The sequence below is a fragment of the Astatotilapia calliptera genome, chromosome 14 (genome assembly GCF_900246225.1).
Source record: "Astatotilapia calliptera chromosome 14, fAstCal1.2, whole genome shotgun sequence".
In the NCBI taxonomy this organism is placed as follows: domain Eukaryota; kingdom Metazoa; phylum Chordata; class Actinopteri; order Cichliformes; family Cichlidae; genus Astatotilapia; species Astatotilapia calliptera.
Window position 1 is genome coordinate 7,224,535 of NC_039315.1, and position 23,962 is coordinate 7,248,496.

The 23,962-nt window shown below is 40.0% G+C and overlaps 1 protein-coding gene across 1 annotated transcript in view; it reads right to left on the reverse strand.

Moving 5' to 3' along the window:
• Positions 1-1,427: 1,427 nt before the first annotated feature.
• Positions 1,428-23,962, reverse strand: part of maml2 (mastermind like transcriptional coactivator 2) — a 33,797-nt gene continuing 11,262 nt past the window's right edge. The window contains exons 2-5 of the mRNA XM_026192042.1: positions 7,815-8,984; positions 3,118-3,282; positions 2,922-3,030; positions 1,428-2,825 (exon numbers count right to left, since the gene is read on the reverse strand). Coding sequence (XP_026047827.1) covers positions 1,993-2,825; positions 2,922-3,030; positions 3,118-3,282; positions 7,815-8,984 — 2,277 coding nt within the window. The 3' untranslated portion in view covers positions 1,428-1,992. The remainder of the gene's footprint in view (positions 2,826-2,921; positions 3,031-3,117; positions 3,283-7,814; positions 8,985-23,962) is intronic.

Below are 23,962 nucleotides of genomic sequence, written 5' to 3' on the forward strand. Positions count from 1 at the left end.
AATATAAAGAACACAAACAATTCCTCCTAGGGAATTTGAATTAACTTTTCATTGTTGATGGTCACACGTCTTTCAAAGCAATCGGTAAAGTATACTTGGCTTACCTGACCGAGAGGCTGTGCCAGATACTGAACAGGACAGTTACATGCCAGTGCATTATCGTATCATAATACATCCAATTTGGGTCTTACATCAGGCCAAAGAGTTTAGATTAATGCATGAACCTTACACTACCTCCAATGCAAAACATCTGCGTAAACTCAAAAAAACCCCAAAATCATATGACCCCCTTGGGGGCAGTGAGAAGGAAAAACTCTCTTTTAACAGGAAGAAACTTCCGGCAGCACCAGGCTCAGAAAGGGGTGGTCATCTGCCGCAACCGGTTGGGGTGAGACTTACTTTCTGTAAGTTGTTCATTTTGAAACATTTTTTAATCATTATAATTGTTTGTGCCTTTACTTCAGACAAGACATACTGTAAACAAATTTCCAGGCTTCTCGTTTTATTTTTTAATCATGAGCGTTATTAGCTAAAATACATAACCAATATAATATCTGCTTTGTAGGGTTCAATGACATTTTGTGCAAATCATCATTACATAACAATATTACAGTCCCTCAGCAACACTCATCCGCAGGTGTAATTATCTAGAATAATGGTTGTTTCAGTTCAGGCAGTGCTGAACATTTTGTTTTAAAAGCTGATGTTTGGGGGGAAAAAATCATACAGCAATCATCACTCGCTTTCTTTTCAGTATCGCACACTTTCGCCTCACTTCTCTCAGTGTGGTACTGAGACACCTTATTAAAAAATAGTCCAGAGTAGAAGGACTATGTGTATGTATGCAGTATTTTTTCTTTCACTCTTAGATAGGATGTTCCTAATTTTGACAATTCTTAAGATGAAAGAAGGCTGTCCTCGTTTGATTTATATATGACTTCCAGAATATCTTGTCTGTTTTGGGGACAAAATGAATATGCATAATACCATTTTTGTCAGCCTGAAGAAAACAGTTTAGGTTTTGTTTGTGTGTTTGATTTTGTTTCTTTGGTATTCATTCACTCTGCTGACTTGTTTCCATCCAACTTTCACTTTTGCTTTTACTTGCTGGTTAGCTTTAGGTACCAAAAGCTGCATGGACAGATTTGGGGTAGTTACAAACAAAGAAAAAGCTTCATTAGTGCCTTAAAATATTTAAGGCACTAAAAAGTATTTTGTTAAGTTTAAGCACTGTACACTACTTGTTTATTTTTATGAAAAGGTTGCCATTTGGGTTAAAGTGTGTCATTTCAACATACTAACCCTGTAAAGTGGGACATAACATCAAAGCATCCTTTAATTAAGAGTATCTACATGCGCTGATTTGGAAGTATGAGATGTAGTAAACCAAACTATTCATTATTAAATAAAGTCAACAAAAGCACAACTTGAGTCAAATAAATTTTATTAATTACATGTAATATAATGTCTACTTACTATTCCAATAATTATTAAATATAACATGAAAAAAAAATAATGGTTACATAATTTAAACTGTAACTACCACAGATGAAACAGTTTGAACAAGAAGGAAGTAAAGGGGAAAAAATGCTTTTGCAAGCTTGCTTGTGTCTGGCAGCAAAACACTGGAAAGCTCATACCACGTGATGCTAGACTTTGAAACACAAACCAGGATGAAAAGGAAAATAATGGCAATATTTTCTTTTCACAGTGTGAATTTTGTACTTTACTCTATAAGACAGCACAGAGCACAGACCACAAAAACAGTGACTGCATAGAAAAGCAATTTCTTGGCCAATACACCAGGAAGAAATACGCAGAGTACATAGAACACAATTGATTTTCACAGTAAATACAATACAAAGCAATTCAGTATATCTGGGTAATAATAAGTCTATAAAAGTCCATTTTAATATTACTTACAAATGTAATCCTTTACACCTCTACAAGCTCTGAGCTGTGGGTCCATTTTTAGTCATTTGTGACCCAAATTCACGAGTGGCTACCAAGAATCTCATCCAAATTGATATCTTTCATCCAGTCATCATTTCCAGAGCCCGATTTGAGCAGGGAATCTATGAAGTCTGAGTCTGCATTGATTCCCGGAACTGTGTTGTCCCCCTCTGGGAGGAAGTCAAAGGTCAGACGGTTAGTTCTGTTATTATGGTAGCTGCTAGAGCTGGGACTGGGCTCTGTAAAGTTCCCTGCTGGTATCCTCGGTTCAGGTGAGGCCTGGTTAAGGTTTCCCACGGCTGAGGGAGAACCCATCATTGCCTGACTTACTCTCTGGCCTATGTCTCTTAGTGGAGGGTTTAGAGTGTGCATGCTGATGTCTGGTGCTACCTGGTTGGGAGGGGCAATGTGTCTCTGTTGGAATGGATGGTTCGGCAAGTCCTGCACACCCTGGGACTGTAGTGGGTTGGGTAGCTGCCTAATACAGAGTCCAGGTGTCACTTGCTTGTTGGCTGAACCCCAGCCCATGTTGACATTTGTCACCAACCCTCCTACACCCTGTCCTGGCACAGAGGAACGCAAGTGAGATGTCAATCTCTGGTGCTGTACACCTGCCACACTGTTTATCCCAAAAGACTTTCCTTGTGTGTTTGGGCCCTGGAACCTGGGTTTACTCGGATTCAGTCGAATTTGACTGTGACTGTTTTGCTGCTGGCATTGGCTGACACAAGAACTGGGGTGACAATCTGTCCCAATAGAAAATCTACGGTCTGATGGTGAAGCACTCATCTTTGAAGCAGAACCAACTGCAAGGTGACAAGACTGTAGGGTCTTCTCAGGGCCACTGTTAGGACACTGGGAGGAGTTTCGACCTGCAGAAACATCAAACAAAGAAAAAAAAAGTTTTTTTTATTAAGATTGTTTGTTAGCATGTAAAGCATTCCTTAATCACTAGAAATTTAAAGTACCTGGGAAGATGTTTCCCTGCTGAACTCCAGCTATACTTCTTGACTGCTTGTAATCTGGCGGTGGTCTTGTCAGGTGACGACTAAACTGATCATGTGTGTTGTCTTTGTCCTTGAAAGTAAAAACAGTATATTCATATGATTGATCAAAACAGTCTTAATTAATCAGTGAAAACGGTATGATGTAAATGCAGCTTACTGAATTGCCGATGGTGTGCTGGGGTTGGTTGAGCTGTCTTTGCATGGCCTGTGTTTTTGGAGGCCCTTTCTGCTGGTTGTTTGGGACCGGGGGTCGTGGCTGTGGCTGGGCTGACATGACTCCTAAGCTTCCATTAGTGGGAAGCCTTGGACCAGCAGGAAGACCCTTTGAAAAAGAGACAATAGGATGGTCTTACATTACTCTCAGTGAAAGCACAAAATCAAAACATTGCAACAACACAGGCGTGCCAGTAGGGGGCGAAACTCTACAAGACATCATACATCTGTTTCAAAGATGCTATTCAACCTCCAGAATGTGGTCAAGGCTACTCCCTCTGCAGATGAAAAAGGGAAAAATGGAGGGGGCTTTTTTTTCTGTTCTTTTTTTTTTGTTGGGGGAGGTGCGGGGGGTTCAAGTCATCCTCAAGGCCTGCCTCTCCCCTGATAATTGTGTCTAAAGAGAGTGGAAAGAATCCCTGAGACAGCAGGAAATGTGTGCCGATGGGAAGTTAAGCGCCAGCACCATGACTACCTCCATTTAATAAGCTCTCCCTTACTGATCACTGTGTTGTTTTTGGCAAGGAGGCATTCCATCCTCTAGAAACCCATTTGGCTCCTGACACTATCACTGATTAAAATGTTGTAGTCTGCGGCGCAGGAATTGAGAGATCCAAACTAGCTTTTTGTTTAAAGTTTTGTGCTCAGTGTATGCTTTTTTTGTTGTTGTTGCAGATAATCTTTCACCATGTGAATACCATGGTGCTTAAGATGTTACAGTCCTTCCATTTCATATTTTCTTTAGCTTTTTTAGACAGCTGTGACGACCATCCAAGCGCTCCAAATAAAACTAGCCTTTCATGTGGACACCCTCACAACACACAAGCTTGCATCAAGTGCGAACATTTGTCATGAAGGAGGTTAATGTGCACCAAATCCAAGTCAACACATACTGTGTATACAGTGTCAGTCATTGTGTTGACTTAAAATGTTTCCCAGGGTAAAATGGATTAGAAATCCAACAGTGCATTTACCAGAAGCTACTACTTAAGGACAGAGTCTTTGCAGAGAATGAATATCTACAGGGTAGTAGCTTTCTGATTTTCTGAAGAAAAAAAGGAAGAATATGTGTGTGCGTGTGTGTCTACTAGTCTTAGTGAATGATAATGAATGGACTGAAATTTGGAGAAGTAACGAGACAGGATTAGAGACTAAGGGAAGCCGAAACTCATCAGGGGTGACAAGCCACTTCACGTAAGCTAATATTCGCCTTCTCTGCCCGAGTTCAACCCACACAGCAAACCAAGCATGGCAATGAGGTTACACAGGGACTGAAACATCAAAACAGTGGTTTCTCCTCTTACAGTAGAAAGCAGAGTCACTGGTTTTGATTTACTTTATCCATTTACTGAGTCTATAAGAAAACGTGACCTTCAAAGACTTGTTCCCCACAGAGGTAAACTGAAGAGAGCTTGATCCATCTTTGTTGTAAGAAAAGACCCAATGAGGGGTGTTTTAGCGTGTACAACTGAGTAATCCTCTGTCATCCTGATGTGTCATAAAGCTGTTTTCCATGTTTTCCCCCCTTCCATTCTTCACAAGTTTTTTGTAAATGAATACCACATGTGGCTCGGGCTTGAGAGAAGGAGCGGAGTGATTTAGTCTCCCATCCTGCGGCAGCGCAGGCAGCTGACAGTGATCCAGGCCCAGCCTCGCCGGCTCTCACACTGCACTTCCTCCAGTCTGGTCTCAGGATGCTGTCCCTGGGGAGCGCCTCGGCATCTGGACTTGGCCGCAGCTCCCTTTCCCAGGAAACAAGTACTCCCTTCACAGCACTGCTGGAGTGACCTGGTAGGCTCAACCCCTACGGCCCCGCTCTTATCCTAACTGAAGGATCTGGTGCCACAAGATTGACAACAAAAGTTGAGGAGTCCTTATTTACTTTGAGTAAACCTTTATTTTTAGATGTTGCCTTAGTTTTGAGTTCTACTCAATGTTTGCCGTTACTAGACAGTTGTGTAGTAGTAGTGATAAAACAGAAAGGAAATGTGTTAGACGGGTTATGACATCCAGCTCAGGTCTGCAGCCAGATTATGTGGCATGCACTGTGAGCATTCGGCTACTTTGGCGACTGGGTTCATGCATTTCAATAAGGACAGTATTCTCCAGAAAGTTTGTGTGTCGTATTAAAATAGGAATTGGTATGGGATGATGAAATCGCTGTCAAATGTCTTCATTTGATCTGATGCAGAGAAAATACGGATGTCGCTTTGGATAAGACTGTCTGACAAATATTTGTAATGCATGTGTACACAACTGAATTTGAAATAAAAAAAAATGTAAACATAGGTCATTATATTGCTATAAAGATATTTAATATGGAAAAATACTCAGTAACTATTTGACTTGAGTCATTAAGGAACTAAAAAGCTTAACTTTCACTAACATAGTTTGTGCTAGAAAACCATTTTTCTTTGTTTCCCTGAAAGGTCTTTCTGGAAGCGAAAACTCCATACAGAGCTTTTTTCTTTTTATTGAAGCAGTACTTTTTCCACTGCTGCAATATTTCAGAAATTAAAAATAATAAACACCGGGATTGCCTCATTCTTTATTAGCACTCATATTACACCCCAAAGTATTTTTTCTTTAGCCAAAACACACAAGACAGCTACACAACTGGTGAAACTAGCAACACAAAATTTTGTCCTTGAGACAGCATTGCCACCAACCACAGTAACTCAGGTTTCATAATGCATTAGTGTCCTCTAGTGCATGCTGCTCCAGAATGTACTCGTATGAGTACTTTAAGTGGGTGAAGCGAATATTGTGCAACCTCAGAGGTTTACACAGTGGTGGATTTGAATTTCGTCAGGTTTGATTCAGAAACTGATTATTAGTAAGAAGCTTCAAACATGTTTGGACGTGCATGCTTTAATAACGGTCTCCAGCTTCAGGCAGTGGAAGGAAGCCCACTGCTAGTTACTTGTGTTACACAGGGGATCAGGGCACTCTTTCAGGACCTTTATTTCTCTGGCATTACTAATTCAGTTCACTGTGGGAAGAGACTCCACTCTTTTTCTCCTCTCTATAAGCTGTCCCTCTCTCATTAGCTGGACTTTTAACCCTGTACATGCTGGCTAAAATTTACAAACACCATTATCAGCACTTTTTAGCTCAGCTTGAAATTATAAATAGTGTCCATAAATTATAAAGGTCTTTTTTGTAATCCTCAATTCTAACCCTATCATATTCATAGCTACGTGCTGGTTATTTGGTCACATTAAAAAAAAGAATCTCTTTGGGAAAGCTGTCTCACCAAGCCCTTAACCCCTCACAAACTTTTAAAAAGAGGTTTTACTTTAAGGAGCTCTGAAATAATGTTTAATAATTCAACAAATTCACGTCTTTTTCATTATTTGATATCCAGCTCTGTTAAGTGTCTTCCCCTTTTCTCTCACTGCAATCCTTTTTAAATTAGATACCACATCTTACATATTTTATAAAAAATGCTTATAATCGCTAATGCAACACTAATACTACTGTCACTATTACGGCAGCCAGTACATTTGCTTGAAATGATCCATTGTGTTTATGAAAAAAGATTTGAAATATTGTGAAATGGGGTCAATCTGAGCCCAGAAAATGCTTTTTTTCTTTGTCTATTTAAATCATCTACCAATCTTTAAGCCCGTGTATTTCTGCCTCAAACATTTATGTAAGGCTTCTGATATCAGGAATATTTGTCAAGTAGTTTCAAGGTAACCATGAACAGCCACTGTTTAAAGTGTAAATAGCTCTAGCAGTGGTAAAACTGGTCCCGTTTTGATGTGTTGATGTAACTGTCATGATCCTACCTGGTTTACTTCCATGTCTGCATAACTCCCTCCCTCTCTCCTTCTTCCCACCCTCTCCCAGTCACCCAAGCACTTCCCTTGATCTGTAGAGGTTACGAGAGCTCTGTTGCGGGGCTCGCATTATCGTTTCACACAAAGGCAGCTACAGATATTGTTGGTGAAAAAAATGAAAGAGGGGAGGGTCTAAATCTCTCCAATCATAACAAATCAGTGATTCAACCTCCGGCACTAGGCTAAGCAGATTACTGTCATTTTCCACCACTTGTCCCTTGTAGCTAACAACCTCCAATTAGCAAATCCCGCTGTGCATATCTGTGCCCTGACAGGGAGCCACCATGACAAGCAGAGAAATTAGAAGTCCTGCATGATAATCTACCATGCTCTGGCAATCTGTGTCATCGTCAAACGCACACACACAGACATTAGCAAGAACAATAAAGTCGCAGAATAAACAGAGCTGCATTGTAGCTGTTTTAGACAGCAGGTTGGCTGCTGCAAGCAAACTGAAGATGCCAGCAGGACAACTAAATCAGTACGTTTGATTGTGCTTTGGATTATGTTACTAGACTTTCTACAGAAAAAAAGGCAGTCGGTGCTGTTATTGACTTTGTTCATAAAGTGCAGTAAAATAGAAAAATGAAACATTCTGTGGATCAAACAGAATGTTAAGTAGCCATACTGGTCTCAGTATTTTATGGCACTAGCTATGCTTGATATGCCGCTATGGGCACATGTTATATCAAATCTCTTAATTGTGGAAGCCGTCCTGCTGTAGAGCTGAAAAGTTAAAATAGTGTTTTCACATAAGGGCAATCGTGTGTAAAGGAATTTTGGACAGAGACCTTACCTGCCGCTGCTGTGACGGTCTGAAAGGCAGCCCTCCGTGAGCAGTCTTGGTTTGCAGACAAAGGGCTCCTGATGTGGGGATTTGTTGGTTCTGGAAATGAAGACCTGAATGTGGCTGATGTGGGCCCGGTGAAGGTGACTGTTGCTGCTGTTCTGTCTTGTTCACTGGGTTTGTCATGATAGACATGGGCTGGCTGGCAGAATGGGGTACTTTGGGGCTGAAATGCAATGTAGGCTTGGTGCTGAGAACCTTCATGTCCAAATGATTGGAGCCATTGTGGCTGGTTGATTTGAAGAGACAGTTGTTGATCCCTTTATTGTGAGAGCCAATCCTCTGCTGGTTGAGTGGGAGTGGGCTAGAGACATTGTCTTGAGGGAAGGTGCTGGTGGAGGAGTGGGTGCTCATGGAAGGAGCCCAGCTGGTCAGGGCCACAGGTGCGGTTTGGTGGTGGTGATGGAGAAGAGAATTCGGTTGCTGCTGGTTTGCTGCCATCTGCTTTAGCTGCTCTGCGTGAGATATTTCAGGCCAACAGGGCATCCTTGGGTGTCCTGCCTGAGTGTTTGCTTTTTGCGATGTGGTGGTTGAAGACGTGCTGGTCAATGTGAAAGTGGGCCCTGCAGAAGCGGGTCGAAGCTGTGGTGAGCCACAATGAGCCTGCCCAAAATCAGGTGAGTGCTCTGTCTTTATCGGCTTCTCCAGTGGAGAGCACAGACTGGCAGCTGCTCCCGCCGAGCTTGGCCGTCCTAGATCCAAGCCAAATGTATCATCCTGCTTTAGCATCTTTTCAAACTCCAGGTCATTCAGTGTAGGCACCGTCTTTGTCAGTTCATCAAAGAGATCCTGGAGTTCTGGATCAATCTGACCTTCATCTTTGAAGTCAAACATCATCTCTGCATTTGACTGGTCACAAGACTGGATCTCAGAGGGCTCTTTCTTCATTTCTTTCAGGGTCATGTTGAATATGTCTGACCCCAGTGCATGAGGCATCATGTAATTCTTCCTCTGCATGCTCATGGCTGAGGTGCCTTGCAGAGAATGGGACTGGGCTAAGTTGTGGTCCACACGGACCCGCTTAAAGTCTGATCCAGGGAAACCACAGGAGAGGCCATTTTGCTTTGATATTTGTCCTGGGGCATGCCCCTCAATCTTCCTTCGCAAAGATCCATGAATCTGCAAAAAACAACATATAGAAGTTAAACCCAGAAAAAAAATATCAAAGGCTTTTAACATTTACCTTTTTATCACCAGGTAAGCAACCCCCTCCCCTCAAAAATAACCCCAGCAGGTATGCAGTTCAGATAAACCCAGAGTTCAATTATTGTACTTAATGGAAAATATGTCATGTGAGAGAATGTAAAGCAGTTCTGAAAATGAATACACTACACAGACGTGAAGTGACACCATGTATTCAAGACTAATTTCACACATATTAATTAACAAATGCTAATCTTAAAGTTAAAAAAAGCAGTGATTTCTCAAACGGTTCATTCTGGCATCAATCACAAATTAGGGTAAGACTATGCACGTTCAGATTGGGCAAAATTTGAATACACAGTTTTATTTAAACTCTTCCAATACAGCAAGAAGGAACTGGAAAAATGTTTTGATATAATGTAGCCTGAGCGCATTGAATGGGATGAGAAGATAGTTAGGAATCTGATATAGTCGACAGACTGCAGAGAGAAGAATAAGCTCTTTGTCTGTTTCCCTCATTTGCATACATTATATTTTCATCCATTGTGCTTCGTTAGATATACAGAGTTTCTCCTTTGTGGCTGAGATTCTGCTTAACATGCTGGTGCAGATATCTGATTTCCTTTTGTCCTCTACCCATGTCTTCATTTAAGGTAATAAGAACAGAGATGGAACTAACTAAGCACACAGCAACACTCTTAACATCCTAACTGTGAATTTTACTATTCCAAAAATGAGTCATATTTTTAGGAGAAGATATCATCATGTCAACAAAACAATACAATCTCCAATATGAGTCTTTAACAACAGTGAGAAAGGCTGTCTATTAAGAAGCGATCTGTTGTGTAAATGCATTCATACAAATGGCTGATTATCTGACCATATTTTAATGCGACTCCTGCATGGAAACAAAATGGTTTTAATTGTACACCAGCCTGATCATAGGAGGAGTATCAGTGTGTTGCATATTTCACTGTGGAACAAATTTGACTCATTTCCACTAGCTGGCATTAAGATGATTCATAGCTTGAGGCTTTGGAGCGAATCCTGCAGTTCACTACATTTCTACTCTGTTCATGTCATATTATTTCTACTAATGCTCTTAACAACAGTTCATGTTAATCAAGGTACAAATATCTCTGACTCACCAAGCCTGTAAATGCTAATACATGTCCATGCGTGCTTCGACACAGTAACTGGATGATGACAATAATGCTGATGCACTTAAAAGCAGAGGGACATTGTTTTGTTTAATCACACTGACTTTGCATTTAACTTTATCTCGCTAATACAAACCATATTTTTTAAACCACAACTGCAAAACAAAGATATCCAGGAGAAAATTCAACATGCAAGCAGCAGACCCTTACTTTTGCTCCATTTTATGATGAGTATGAATCCACTCAAAAAAAAAAAAAAAACTACGGTCAGTTTTCATTCTCTTGGATGTTTGCCTCCTATTGTGCAAAATAATGTATGTTGAGAATTTGCACTTTCAAGGTGCTTATAAAAATCTGTTTTTTTCTTAATCTAAGCTCATCCAACAGCCCCAACAGGGCTTGCATGTGCAACATTTGCCACATTATCTTGAAATCTGCATTAAGGATTGTTTCAATAGTAGAAAAAGAGAGTAGTATTTAAAAAATGTTCTCGACAGGGACAAATAAGTAAACAAAGTAGGCTGGTAAGTGAAACGTAATGTACGTTTTATTGGTTTGCATCTAAAACCAAAACAAATAATAATAAATAATAATAAATAATAATAATAATAATAATAATTACATAATAATAGTAATTAAGATAATAATTTAAAAAGTAATGAAACAAAATAAAATGCAACCCAATACCAAACAAAAAGAGAGGCAATAATTTAAACATGCTTTGCTAGATAAAGTAACCTCAGCAGACAGTTTCTTAGAGTCTAGAGAAGAAAAAAACCTCTTATCTTAATGGCAGTCTGGCTGCTTGATTCCTGCTTAATACAGGGAACTCTGGAGTTGCATATAATTTTACACTGGAAATGCTCCATGAGTTAATCAGCCATATGAACTTTTTCCATCTTCAATGAGAGCCGCATAATCTACGACATGTGATTTTCTCCAAAACCAGATGAGAACAGGCTTTTTTTTTAGTGTGTGCACCTCAGGTACATGTTCTCTCATTCCACAGGGCTCTTTCTGGAAAAGACAGACAGGAGTACTCCTCATGGTTCAAGGCACTGTCAGTGAAAACACATCATGAATAATGGAAAGGACAGTGCATGTGTTGCAAAAAGCCACTGTGAGAAAGGGTTGCCTCATTTCTGTTTCTGTGCCATTTAAAAAAAAAAAAAAAATAGCCAGGAGTAGTGTTCAGTTCAAACTTCAAGGATGAAGTGTCTCAAGACTTTGCAGTTGAGATTTTCTCATGCTTCAGTCACTCATATGTGTCACGATACTGGCTTCAATTGGGACAAACCCCAACGTCAAGCGCAAACACTTCACAGCAAAAAAAGGACCATCCTGCTCACTCAACTCTCAGTACTCGGATGCAGTGGCCTCACAGCTGACCTGAAATCCTCATGACTGATCTCCTAGTGATCTCAAAATAGATTTTTTGATTAACATTTAATGAGCTCAGATGCTCTGAATCACTTTGAAAGAGATTCCTTCTGCATGAGCGGCTTAAACCTATATATTATATACTGATCATCTAAGAGAGGCACGCGCAACTGCGCCGTTGATTTTCTGTGTTGAGAAAACGTTCAGCCACTGTCAGGCCCAAGGTTTAGCACAGTGTGTACACCAGGATTTTATTTTTTTTCAAAAATGGATTAGTACAAGCTGGAAAATCAAATTAAAAGTTCTCACAGATATAGTAAACCGAAAAAGAACCCAATACGGCACAGTGCAGAGCCGCTGATCCAAGCTTGGAGACAATTTTCCAAAAAATGATTTTCCTGAGGAAATTAAGAACGATAAGTTCAGTTTTGAACATATTCCGGTTCACGTTTGTTGATGATCTTTGACTGTGTCAGTGAGGAACCTGACCTTGGCCATGTCAACAGAGCCTATCTGTTCATGTGAGCTGGAAGGCTGTTGGCTTGTGTGTCAAGCTGAGCACTGCAGTGATGCTGAGCAGTGTGGATGGGGCTCCGGGTGAGCCATCACAACGGCGCAACACCAAGCCTCATGGTACCATCTGTCAGTCCAGTGGCACAGCCCTCTGAGCCATACATGCTTTAAGGGTATAGGTTTTAGAGTGTTTGCAGGTTTTGTGTCTGCGCATGTGTGAGTAAGAGAGTGTGGCTCAATGAGAGATTGAGCTTGCCAGCCTTTAATCTATTCACCAGAGCCTTGAAACATGTTGCAATCTGCTCCTGAGAGAGCTAGAGACCTCCCTCTCGGCATTTGACATGGAAAAAAACAGTCCCAAAATAAAGGAATAAATACGACTATTGTGTTCCTAGGGAGACATAATATTTATGCAGTTCAGCAGGTTGCATACTGTTGCAAGAGGGGATTTCAGCTCATTTATTGCCAGATAAGAAATAAGAACCTTCAGACCAGTGCCAATGATCAGCTGTCACACAAAATTCATCTGCAGGCCCAAATGTGGAAGGTTCCGTCGAATTATAAAATTTGAACTAGCTGAAGGAAGCTGCAAGCTATGATAGTGTAGCCAAAAAACATCCATGATAACTTGAACATTTTCATTATTTTAAGGCTCAGACTTGGTATTTATATTCACAAGGCAGTATATAGGCAAATCATACTGTGTGTGTGTGTGTGTGTGTGTGTGTGTGTGTGTGTGTGTGGTCATCGAAGCGGTGGGGGGGATCCTTGTTTGTTTTACTCAGCACATTTCAGTGAGTAGCGAGGTAAGCAGAGTGTATTTGATACTATTCAACAAAACAGAAAGAAAAAAAATCTCCAGGATAACAGTGATGTCATAGCAACCACTAGAAAACATACTCAATCACTACCGACAATTTTGCACTTCAATTTAAATTTAAAGAGCCATCTTTGGCTTTCACACAATACAAACATTTCATTGAACAATAGGATTTGCATAGAAGTAAGAATAAGAGGAATTTAACTTTAGTAGATGCAATAATAAGTCTTTTTATTATAATTCAGGTATTCTGCTTTTGTTAGATAGTTACATTGAATTGAATTCATATACCGTAAGGTTACACAGGAATGTGAGCACAGGTTCATGGTGTGCCTCCCTAATCAGGCTGGTGTGTGTTGGGACGAAGCAGCACACTGCAGAGGTGGGCTACTTTTGGCTCCTCAGCACTTTGCATCCCCATACTTCCTGACACAGTTGTATTAGATTGAGGATGCCCTCCAGAGAGCAGGCAGGAGAGAAGGATGAGCAGCGGCAGCAGCAGGAGGAATAAAAGAGGCAGCTTTGTGGCAGCCTCTGGGAAATGGGAAGAGATGATAAGAGCTCCTTTGAAGAGAAATCATCCATTATGTTTACTGAGGGCAAACTTTTTTTTTTTAAACAGTTACTGTATCTCAGTTCCAGCATTCCGTAGAGAAACTTGCTATTTTAATCAAAAGCAGCTTGAACACTAAAAATCCTGTTAGACATTTACCTTCCAAAGAAGAGCTCCCCACTGTCCAAATCTGAAGATTACAGGGAAAGATTATAGCTAGTCCTTGCTTTGGCATGTTCACAATCCAGAAATATTTAATGCGATATCACCAAAGTTAAAGGACAGGAGAACATTCTCCAAAAACATGCAAGGACATCATAAGAACTCATATAAGCCAAGCAATGCAGCTCTCTTTTCTATTACCAGGCACCCTATGTAATGAAATGCAAAACTCTGGATGACAATATATAAAAGGTCTTTTAGTAAATCTACCATTTGTATTGATCTAAAAATACTAATTATTCTTCCCCAGGGCAGTAGTTTCAATGGCCTATATTCAATATATATATTCTGTCAGATACAATGACAGAGTCTAAGTGCTGCGACTAAGGCATTACCGCAGCACCAGCTAGGCCGTGCCACTGCAGACGTACCACAGGTCACCGACATCGCAGTGACAAGCCGTCACATCACATCACCCATGGCCATGTGGCTCTCAGAGCTCCTGACACTGCTGTCGCCTCTCATCTATATGTCATTCTTAACCACAGAGACATTTACTGAGGAGGACTGAGGGCTCCCCAGATTCAGGAACAATCCTATGCATCGCATCCGACTCTATTTTCCAGTAAAAGGTATCTGTGCGATAAATTTGTGCAAAGCAAGAAATTCTAGATTCAACTGTTCTGATCTTAAAGTTTGTTCACAGTAAATTTTAAAACACCATTAAACCTCCTTCTGTGCAGCACAGCATCCATCCATTTAACAAACGCAGAGCTGGTCACCAGACACTGAGCTTTCCTATCAACTTGGCTAATTGCTAAGGTCCTTCTTCAGCTTAAAGTCTCATTGGTACAATACCAAGTGCTGTAAGTGTGTAATTTACCTTACCTTTATCTTCTTTCAATAGACGTACTGCACTGTTTCTGCTTAAGGGCAGAAAGTGAGAAACAACTTTCACTCTGAGAAACAGCTTGAGGGTGTGGGTGGGTCGACATACTTTAAATCAGAACATAAAAGAAATCGTAACAGCCAAGGTTTAAACCTGCAATAAGTTTTATACAATTCACCCCACCTGGGCTCAGCAGAAACAAAACGTAACCTTGTTACTTTTCTGCAAATTGGCAGATTAGTCGACTACCAAAATAATCTCTAGTTGCTGCCCTACCATTCATATTCCTCTACTTGTGTTTTTGATCTAAACTGGACTCTTTAGCTTGTTATGTAGTTGCCATCTGTGACTCTCCATCATTGGTGCTGTGAGAGTAGTGTACAATGGGTTTTGAGAGGTTTTCTTTTTTTTGTTTAGAACACCTATGACATCCATGACATTATGTGAATAGTTAACATCAGTAAATTTGTCATCTTTAAATTATCATACTATCACATTGTTTTAATAGGGTCATGTCACACATTGTTGATGTAAACACTCAATTTAAGGGTAGCAATATTTGCAGTAGCTCATTTTGATGTACAGCTTGTTACCACAGAAGAAGTAAACCAGGACTGTGAAGCACAAAAACATAGATCTTTAAGCAGGACTGTAGTGTGTGTGTGTGTGTGTGTGTGTGTGTGTGTGTGTGTGTGTGTGTGTGTGTGTGTGTGTGTGTGTGTGTGTGTGTGTGTGTGTGTGTGTATATATATATATATATATATATAACTGATTAAAACAGCTTCCATGCATTGTTTTGGTTTAGCTGTAACGGTACACAAGAATGTAACTACTGCGGAGGTGGAAATTTGGACATATGACACAGTAGATAATAAGATGTTTTTAGTTTTTCTGGGAAAAAAAAAATCTGTCTCTGAACAAGTTAAAGGCTCTTCTAGTTTGTGCTGTAACACTTGTACCCGTTAAAGGCCATTACCAAACAATTTCAAGTACCTTTTCCCCAGCAAACGCCAAACACAAGGCCTGCCTCCGGTCATGCCACAGGAAAAGGCACATAAGCAGGGAACAAGTTCCCTTCCTGTTTTCAAAGATGATTCCTATGGCATGCAGAACCGCTTCCTGCACACTAGGCTCATTTCACCATCTAAAACATCTGGCTGCTCTTTAGCATGCAGCTGCAGCACAGTGAGAGCCAACACTGCCAGTACTGAGTTGAGCAACACACTCCTGTGCCATTCCAGTCATATCTCTGGCCACTACAAAGAAAACCCATTATGTAGCTTCACTGGCTATTGTGCTAACTGTGTATATTATTCAGGACCTGCACTAAGTTTTGACGAGATAATCTTTAATTGCACCATATTTTTTGCCCTGCTTATGCCATATCACTCATCTATTATGATTATGAATTCCTCAATGCTCCCTTTCAAGTGCATTGATTGCAATTCCCAATCAGGAAATAACATTTGTCAATATCTGGTGTGGCTACAGCAAAGTGCTCTTCGGCAGCATTGGTATGGCGATTTCCTAGTGAAACAAGGATCCATTTTATATCCCGTGGGAAACCTGGGCTGAGTGGTTAATGCTGTACTAATGCTGCTTCACTCAGCCAGGCCTTGATAAGCCTCATGCTTTTAGAGAGGAGAAAACACATTTAGTGTTTTAAACCGCTTCAATGGAGAAAGCTTTGAAAAATCCACTAGTTGAAAAGGGTATACTTGTTGAGTTTTGCCATCTCTCTCAGCTTTCGCTTAAATTACACACACATGCATTTGGATAGGCGAGCAGTCACACTAATCTGCACTCATGCTACGAAACAATCCTCTGCTGATTCGGTTTGAAAAGGGACTTAAAAGTAAGAGGAAAAATAAATGAGTGGGAAGCTTTGTTTCACTCCCACTCCTATCAGTTCTGTTCTGACATTCCAAATAAGGTCTGTGTAGCCCTGCGCTGGTGGAGACGGACACAGAAAACACTGCAGAGCTCACTGACTCCAACCAAGGAAAATGTGTGTGTTTTTGGGAAGACTGGAGGTGGGCGGGGAGGCATTAGGGGATCATGGTGCAGAAAATATGTGACCGTTGCATAAATCTATCATCAGACATCTGACATTTCCCAGAACAACAAAAACAAACCATTACTTAATACTAATATGAGACATATTAGGCTTATACCTTAAAAAAATAAAAAATCTGTCCAATTCCAAACTGTTTTACTTGATTCATGATAACTGTGGCCATAAAAAGAGGGGGAGGGTTTTTTTTTTTTATATGTAAAAAACAAATAAAAGCATAAAAACTGATTATTTGGAAGGACTTTCCCACAATAAATAAATACATAACTTATCTGAAATCAGCTGTAAACAACTCAAATGCAAAGCTGCAAATGTTGTTGTGAGCTCTATGATCAACTCAACCACACAGACAAAAAAAAAAGACAGAATTTGATAAATGTCAACACTAGTTAGAAAAACTATTTTAGTCTGCGAGATAACTACTGCAATGCACTGCAAACACAGGAAACAGTGAACGGCAATGAAGGAATGAAGTCGAGGCTGAAAATGAGCTAAAATGCACTTTTCTTTTGTTTGCTGAAACTTTCAGATCTTAATCCAGATATTCACTCTTAAACCTGCAGAGATTCAGTGTTCCTGCGTTTCCCATAGACAGTGGTTTTCAAGAAACAAGCTCTGATATACCTTTCTAACACCAAAATATCAGACAAATTAAGGAACAAAAGTGAATGAGGTAGAAGTGAATGTTTAAAAGACAGACAGCCTCAGATCTCCGTTTGAGCATTTCAGGACTTTTTTTTCCTAAGGTAAACAGGAAATTGTCCTCTGTTGCTGTCCCAACTTGTAATTTAGACTAACAGTGTGCAAAATAAAACATTTCGTTGAAAGGCTGCCCAAACTGCCTTCCTACAGAGCCCTGCAGGTACTACCACTGTCTTGTGTGGTGGCTGTCACTGTGGAAGGGAGAGTTCAAGATTGCAGCAAAGCCTAGATCTCTGCGCAAGTTTCTGCATGCATGCTGCTCTTGTGTGTGTGCAGTCACAGGACTGGTCTAGTAGGCCTTCTATACCAGCGCTTTAGGTCTTGTTACATGTCAGCGCTGGTGAGAGACAGTCTAAGGTAATCTGTCCAAGTGGGAAAAAAAGTACTTTCCCATGATGTGATGGCAGAGGTTCATTCAAAAGGCAACCGTTTTGATTTTAGGCTGATTAGGCAGATTTATGCTGATTGTGACAATTGTGGGAAGCTAAAAACACCTCTGGGCATCCTATCAATCTATTGTCAAAACAGTTCTTAGAAGTAAAATGTCTAAATCCGACTACAACTGTATACAGTACATGTTTACACAAACACAGGAGCCTGGAGACTTTCTCTTAGCCCAACTATAAATACCACTTGTCAAGCCTAATTCTAACCTTGCAACGCTCTGTCCTCATCATACAACTCAATTATTTACATTATTAGGGGTTGCTTTATGTCCCAATAAGTAATAGCTGCAACACTTCCAGATCCTAAAAACATGAGTAATACCTGCACCACACACACAAGCTGCACCCTACAATTTTTATCTCAACGACACAGTCCAATTTCACTGTCTTAAATTGCAGGTAACTGCAGCAGTACTTGTTCTGCTTGCTGGGAGATATGTTACATATAGAGTATATACAAGATGGACAAGGACACTGTGCTACCATTTGTTAGTTAAACCTCAACATGAGGATTTTGGTTATTGCTATCTTTTTGTTTTGAAACTGGATGCGACTGACAAAGACTGATCAGTCACAAGGTAGTCTCACCTCACAACAAACCATTCCTTATCACTCATAGAACTGGGACAATAATTTACAAAATGAGCACTGTGCTGTATTCATTAAAACCAATAAACTTGTGACGTGTGGCGTTCTTCCCTTCTGGCCATTAGAAAGAATGCAGGTGTAAAGCATTTGCCCACTGCCTTCACTCGTTTTCATTTTCCACACGCTGAAGCTACATCTGTCACTGTCTGTGACTGGGAGTTGGAGAATCAATCCAACCAGTTCCTGCAGCAAGTGTAGAACTGGTCCGTGTGCTGCCACACCAAGCTTATAAGGGCGTCAAGATCTCTATCATGTGATAACAGACATGAGCCCATGCTAGTGACACCTGAGTCTTTCTGCCAGACATGAGATTAAATAATGAAAAGCACTGAGGACTGCTGTAGCAGCGATCTGCCAAATTATTTTGTAAGCAGGAGACGGCTTGGTGGAGCAGACAAAATTTCCAAAAGCAGCAGAAATTTGAATACTGAGCCTCTAGCCTCAAGTTAAAGTTGGCTTTGGTAACAAGGCAACCACATGCACAGGTAATCATGTGATCACATGTGTTTGACTAAATCAGTGGGGAGAACTGATGAGTGTTGCAAATTAGATTTAGGAAAGAACATCTCGTAAAACCTACAGTTTAACTGCTACTGAAGTGGAGTTCATCAAGAGCAAACTGCTTTAAATGTTCAAGTAATATCAACTAAATCGACTGAACAATAAAAAAGAAAACACCTCCAGCAAGGGAGCCATGTGGCATTTGATAAAAAGAGCTGAACAGAATCTGCTCCCTATGCCAACTCATAGGCAATATCATAGCAGAAGCTATCACGTGGCAGATAAACTAGTAAATCATAATAATGCCCTGCTACCATAAAGTTGACAGTAGAAACATGTTTTGCATTGTTTCTCCTCACACAGTTATGTAAATATGTGACAATGCTGCCTATATACCTTTATATACTGCAGGTGGAAAGTGACATTCAAACAAAAGGCAATACCTACCAAGCACCAGTGTGATGAAATTTAGGATATCTCACCGTACCTTATGCTGCTGTCACATGAAATTACACCTTGATAGGTCAAGGTTGTGTGCATTGAATGATTCAAATTGCCATCACAGGATATAATATTTGGTCTGGGTGAAAGAGATTATCCTGCTTACTTGTGGATTTCACAGCTCAACTGGCAAGGCGTCTCTTCACTGACTAGACAGCTGTTTTTTTCCTCTTCACTTTGACTACTTCAGGCAAAACAGATGAGCCTGTTGGTACAAACTAAGCCAAGGCAGCACAATTGTTTGGGAAATTCCTTCTTGGCAGGGGAATTAATTCAATGGGAATGACAATGGGATAAACGCAAACAGACATGTGTGTCAGTATTTTAATCAGAGCTTTGAAAGATTGTTCCGAGATAATGTACTACTAACAAGAGCATTAGGAAATGCAGTAATAGATCAGTCTATATAATAGCATATCAGTGTATCGGTGTATATTCTGCAAGTCAGCAGTCCACCATGAGGGTTGCTTTTTTACATTAAAAATCTGTGGTAAACACAGACTGTATTGCGAGCAACATTTACTGTAATACGGACAAAGTATTGCATTGGTGTCATTTTATCATCCTTCAGATGTAGCTCTGCAGCTTGAGTAGAGATACATCTGAAGTTACATCTATCAGGAGGAGGGAAAAGTAGCTCAACAGCACGGCCATTATGTACGAGAACATCGGGCACACAACGAACAAGAAGTCCAGCAGAAGACCCCATGGACCCCAAATCCCAAAATCACATCAGAGGTCTGGGATTATGTGAAAAGATTGAAGATCCTGAGACAAACTAAATCTAGAGATGAATTGTGGCAAGGACTCCAAGACACTTAAATGACCTACCAGTGAAATAATCTGAAAAACTATGTGTAATTGTTCATTTACTTTCTATTTGCTGCCTTGTTTTTTTATTTTGTGGTTGATGCCAAAACCGATTTTAAGGCAAAACAAATTCAGGTCAATATATCAGTCGATATACATATATCTTAGGAATCTATTGAGAAAGGAAAATTATGGGGTTGTTTTCTATACTGAACAGCATACACCCAGATTCCACTATCTATATCGGCCCACAATCTGACCAATACAGTAATTCATTTATTTCATAAACCCCCTTTTAATACCATAAATTTGTACTGTAGCACTGTACAAGTCACATGATAGTGATTACAGAATACATTCTGCAGTAGTCGACAAACTCTTCTCTAAGAGTCAAAGTCAACCTTGCAAGGCTACCTAAGCAGTCTGGAGTTAAAGTTAGGAAACAGTGGTTTATTTAAAGTCAATGAATTTATTACATTTGACCATGCCCGTGTATAACTGAACCGCAGAACACCATGCTGTTAGATTATGGCATAAAAAAGGTCGGCTTTGTTGCCGGATGTGGGAAAAACATCCAATAGACTCTAAAAAAAGCACAGGAAGGAAACTGGGGGTGGGGTGGCAGCGAGTAGCGATGGGGGTGTGGTGGTAGAGAGTGGGAGTGAGAAAGGAATGTTCTCTTCACTCTCTCTTTCTCCTCCTTGTTATCGTGCATGCGCACACATAATAACCCCACTTTCTCACTATCAGCTATGAAAAGAATGCAGCATCACGGTTTTTCTCTGCAAGCAGGAGGGCAGGAGAAAGAGCCTTTACTTGCTAAATGATCACTTGCCATGTTCATTTACAAGAACAATCAACCTGCCCCCCGCACAAAAGATAGAAAATGAGAGAGAACTCATTCTAGTAATATTCTACTAAGTGAAGTATTTCATGTTTTGATTTTTTAACTGTATTTTGATCATATTCTTTCATCTTATTAGAATTTCGTTTGGTATGCTCTTAATACGTTGTACTAATAGCATGTAAAACTGATCCAAAAGTTTAATAATTGATTGATTAATTATCATTCTTAGGCAGCACCTGACCTAACTTTCTGGTACCAAATGCAGTCAGAAATATTTAAGAACTTTTTAAATTGCCACGTGTGCCACATAGAGATGTTTTGCTTTATTTGGATCTACTCAAAGTTAATCATATGGACTTACAGGATACACTTTTTCCTAATTGCAATCTCATCTTCTGGAAGCAACATTCACCATATGGCTTTACCAGATTAAATACACTTTGTATTTTTTAGAGTGAGAACGATAGGATTCAAAATCAAATTTTATTTGTCACACACATAATCGTACACAATACGACATGTAGTGAAATGCTTATTGCTGTACAATGCCTGACCATTAAACTACACAACAGAAATTAAATAGTTATACAAACTTCACAAATTTAAAATTTAGAAATTTGCAGTACAATTTTTTTTTAATCCGCAGTTAAATAAAATTTTTTGAAATTTACAGTTAAATTTAAAAAAAAGGCTAACAGATGTAAACAATAAATTAAGAATTTAACCTAAGAAATAGAGACTAAACTAAGAGTTAAAGGTCAATTATAAAGATAAAAATAGAATGTGCATATAAACAATTTAAGAAAGAAATTATGAGAAGTGTGCAGATAAACAGAGTGTGTGAGAGTCCAGTCATGTCCTACACCTGCTTCAGGGCCCGAATAGCCTGGGGCAAGAAGCTCCTCCTCATTGTCTCTGTTTTGGTCTTAAGGGAGCGGACGTGCTTCACAGACCTCAACAGTGAGAAGAGTCCATTTTTGGGATGGGAGAGGTCCATCATAATCTTCCTGGCTTCGGTCTTGCACCGTTTGGTATAGATGGACAGCAGGTCAGGAAGCTCTGATCGAATGATGCGTTCGGCCGAGCGCACCACCAGCAGATCTCGTCTGTCCTGCGTGGTGCTGTTCCCAAACCAGGTGCAGATGTTTCCCGTCAGGACGCTCTCGATGGTGCAGGAGTAGAAGTTCTTAAGCACCCTCAGTGGCAGATGGAAGTCTCTGAGTCTTCTGAGGAAGAAGAGACGCTGGCGGACTTTCTTGACCAGAGTGTTGATATTACATGACCATGATAGTTCCTGAGTGATGAGGACACCCAGGTATCGGAAGCTGTCCACTCTCCACTGGTGCACCACTGATGATCAGGGGCTTGTAATTCCTTGCCTGCTTTGTACTGAAGTCCACGATTAGCTCTTTAGTCTTGATGACATTTAGCAGGAGGTTGTTCTCCTAGCACCTGGATAAAAGTTTTATAGGCAAATGCAGCAATACTGGACCGTAGCAAGTATCCTTATGGAGAAGAAAATGAAAATACTTGCTTAGACAGCAGGAATCCCCTTCCCAAACTTCCCCTTTTTTATTCCTTTTCATATTTCTTTAAGCAGTAAATACACCAAACTGCTGTCATATTATATATTTTGTGGAAATCAAGGCAATGGCCACAGTTATCCTACATGACTTGAGCAATTTGGCTGACATTAAGCAAAGTCCTACACAAAAATTGAAGTTTAAAGCAGATGTCCTCCAATTCATCATCAAAGTAAGGCTCTTTTATGGCCTGAGTGTCCATTTTAGCGCGAGATTCCATGTCTCTGTTCATAATCCTTCCTGTAGTCCTTTAGTGGAAAGAAAACAGAATTCACTCACTAGTTCTGCAAACAGCAGATATAAGAGTCTCTTTGGAAAACATATTATACATTTAATCCATTTTTAGAATCATCTGCCTCTGGACTAATTTTTTGCAATAGACCTAAAGATAAAGCAAAGTGTTAAGAAGTGTTTAAGGTATGTTAAAACAATACCGTGGAGGATTCAACAGGGCAGGGCAGAGGGAAATCAGAGATCCTCCCCTGGTTTCACATCTCGTCTGTGCGCCTCTAGGCAAGGTGGAGAGCATGCAGGCGCCAAAGCATAGCTCAGCACCGTGACACCTCACCACAGCAGAGCAATAAGGCAAACATTCCAGCTGCCACTTCTCAGCTTTATTGGTGGAGCAGAGGCAAGAAACAAGGCCATCTATGTTCCTCCTCTAAACCTCTATCTGACGCGCTAGTCAAGCTGGTCTAGCAGTCTGAGACGTGGGAAAGTCAAACATGTGATGGGTGTTAACAACAGAAATTTTGGTCTTATACGTTTGTCTTTGAAATAACTGGGTAAATTTATAGGGACTAGTTTGAACTGCAGTTAGACTTTCTTTTAGCAGTTTATGTTCCCAAACCACATCCAAACAAAGTGTTCTAAACAATGAATAATATCCAGGGAACTTTAACGTTAATGGTCATGTTTTAAAGTTCCCACAGTAATTATACCGTTTTATCTAGCTGGTAGCTCCATAACACAGGGCGAAGTAATATTGCTAAACATAAAAATCCTCAAATAAAATCCTGCAATACCACACTGGAATGACTTAACAAGCCAACTATCCTTTATTTCAATGCTAAAATTTAAACCATATGTATGTTTTGCTACATAACTATGATCTAAAAGAGTGTGATACTAGAGAAAAGTAAGTAACTGGTGTAACTAAAAAATAAAATGTAGCTTTCCCTTGTTAAATTTGTTAAATATTTTTATTAAAACTACTGAGAAAAGAAAATTCACATTTTTGATTAAAATAAGGAGATAAAAATGCAATGTGCTGTTTTTTGCATGTGCCAAATTTGCTTTTAATTCTTGATATTAATATCTAACACAATGCTAACAACATCATCTAAGTTGTTGACTTTCACTTCT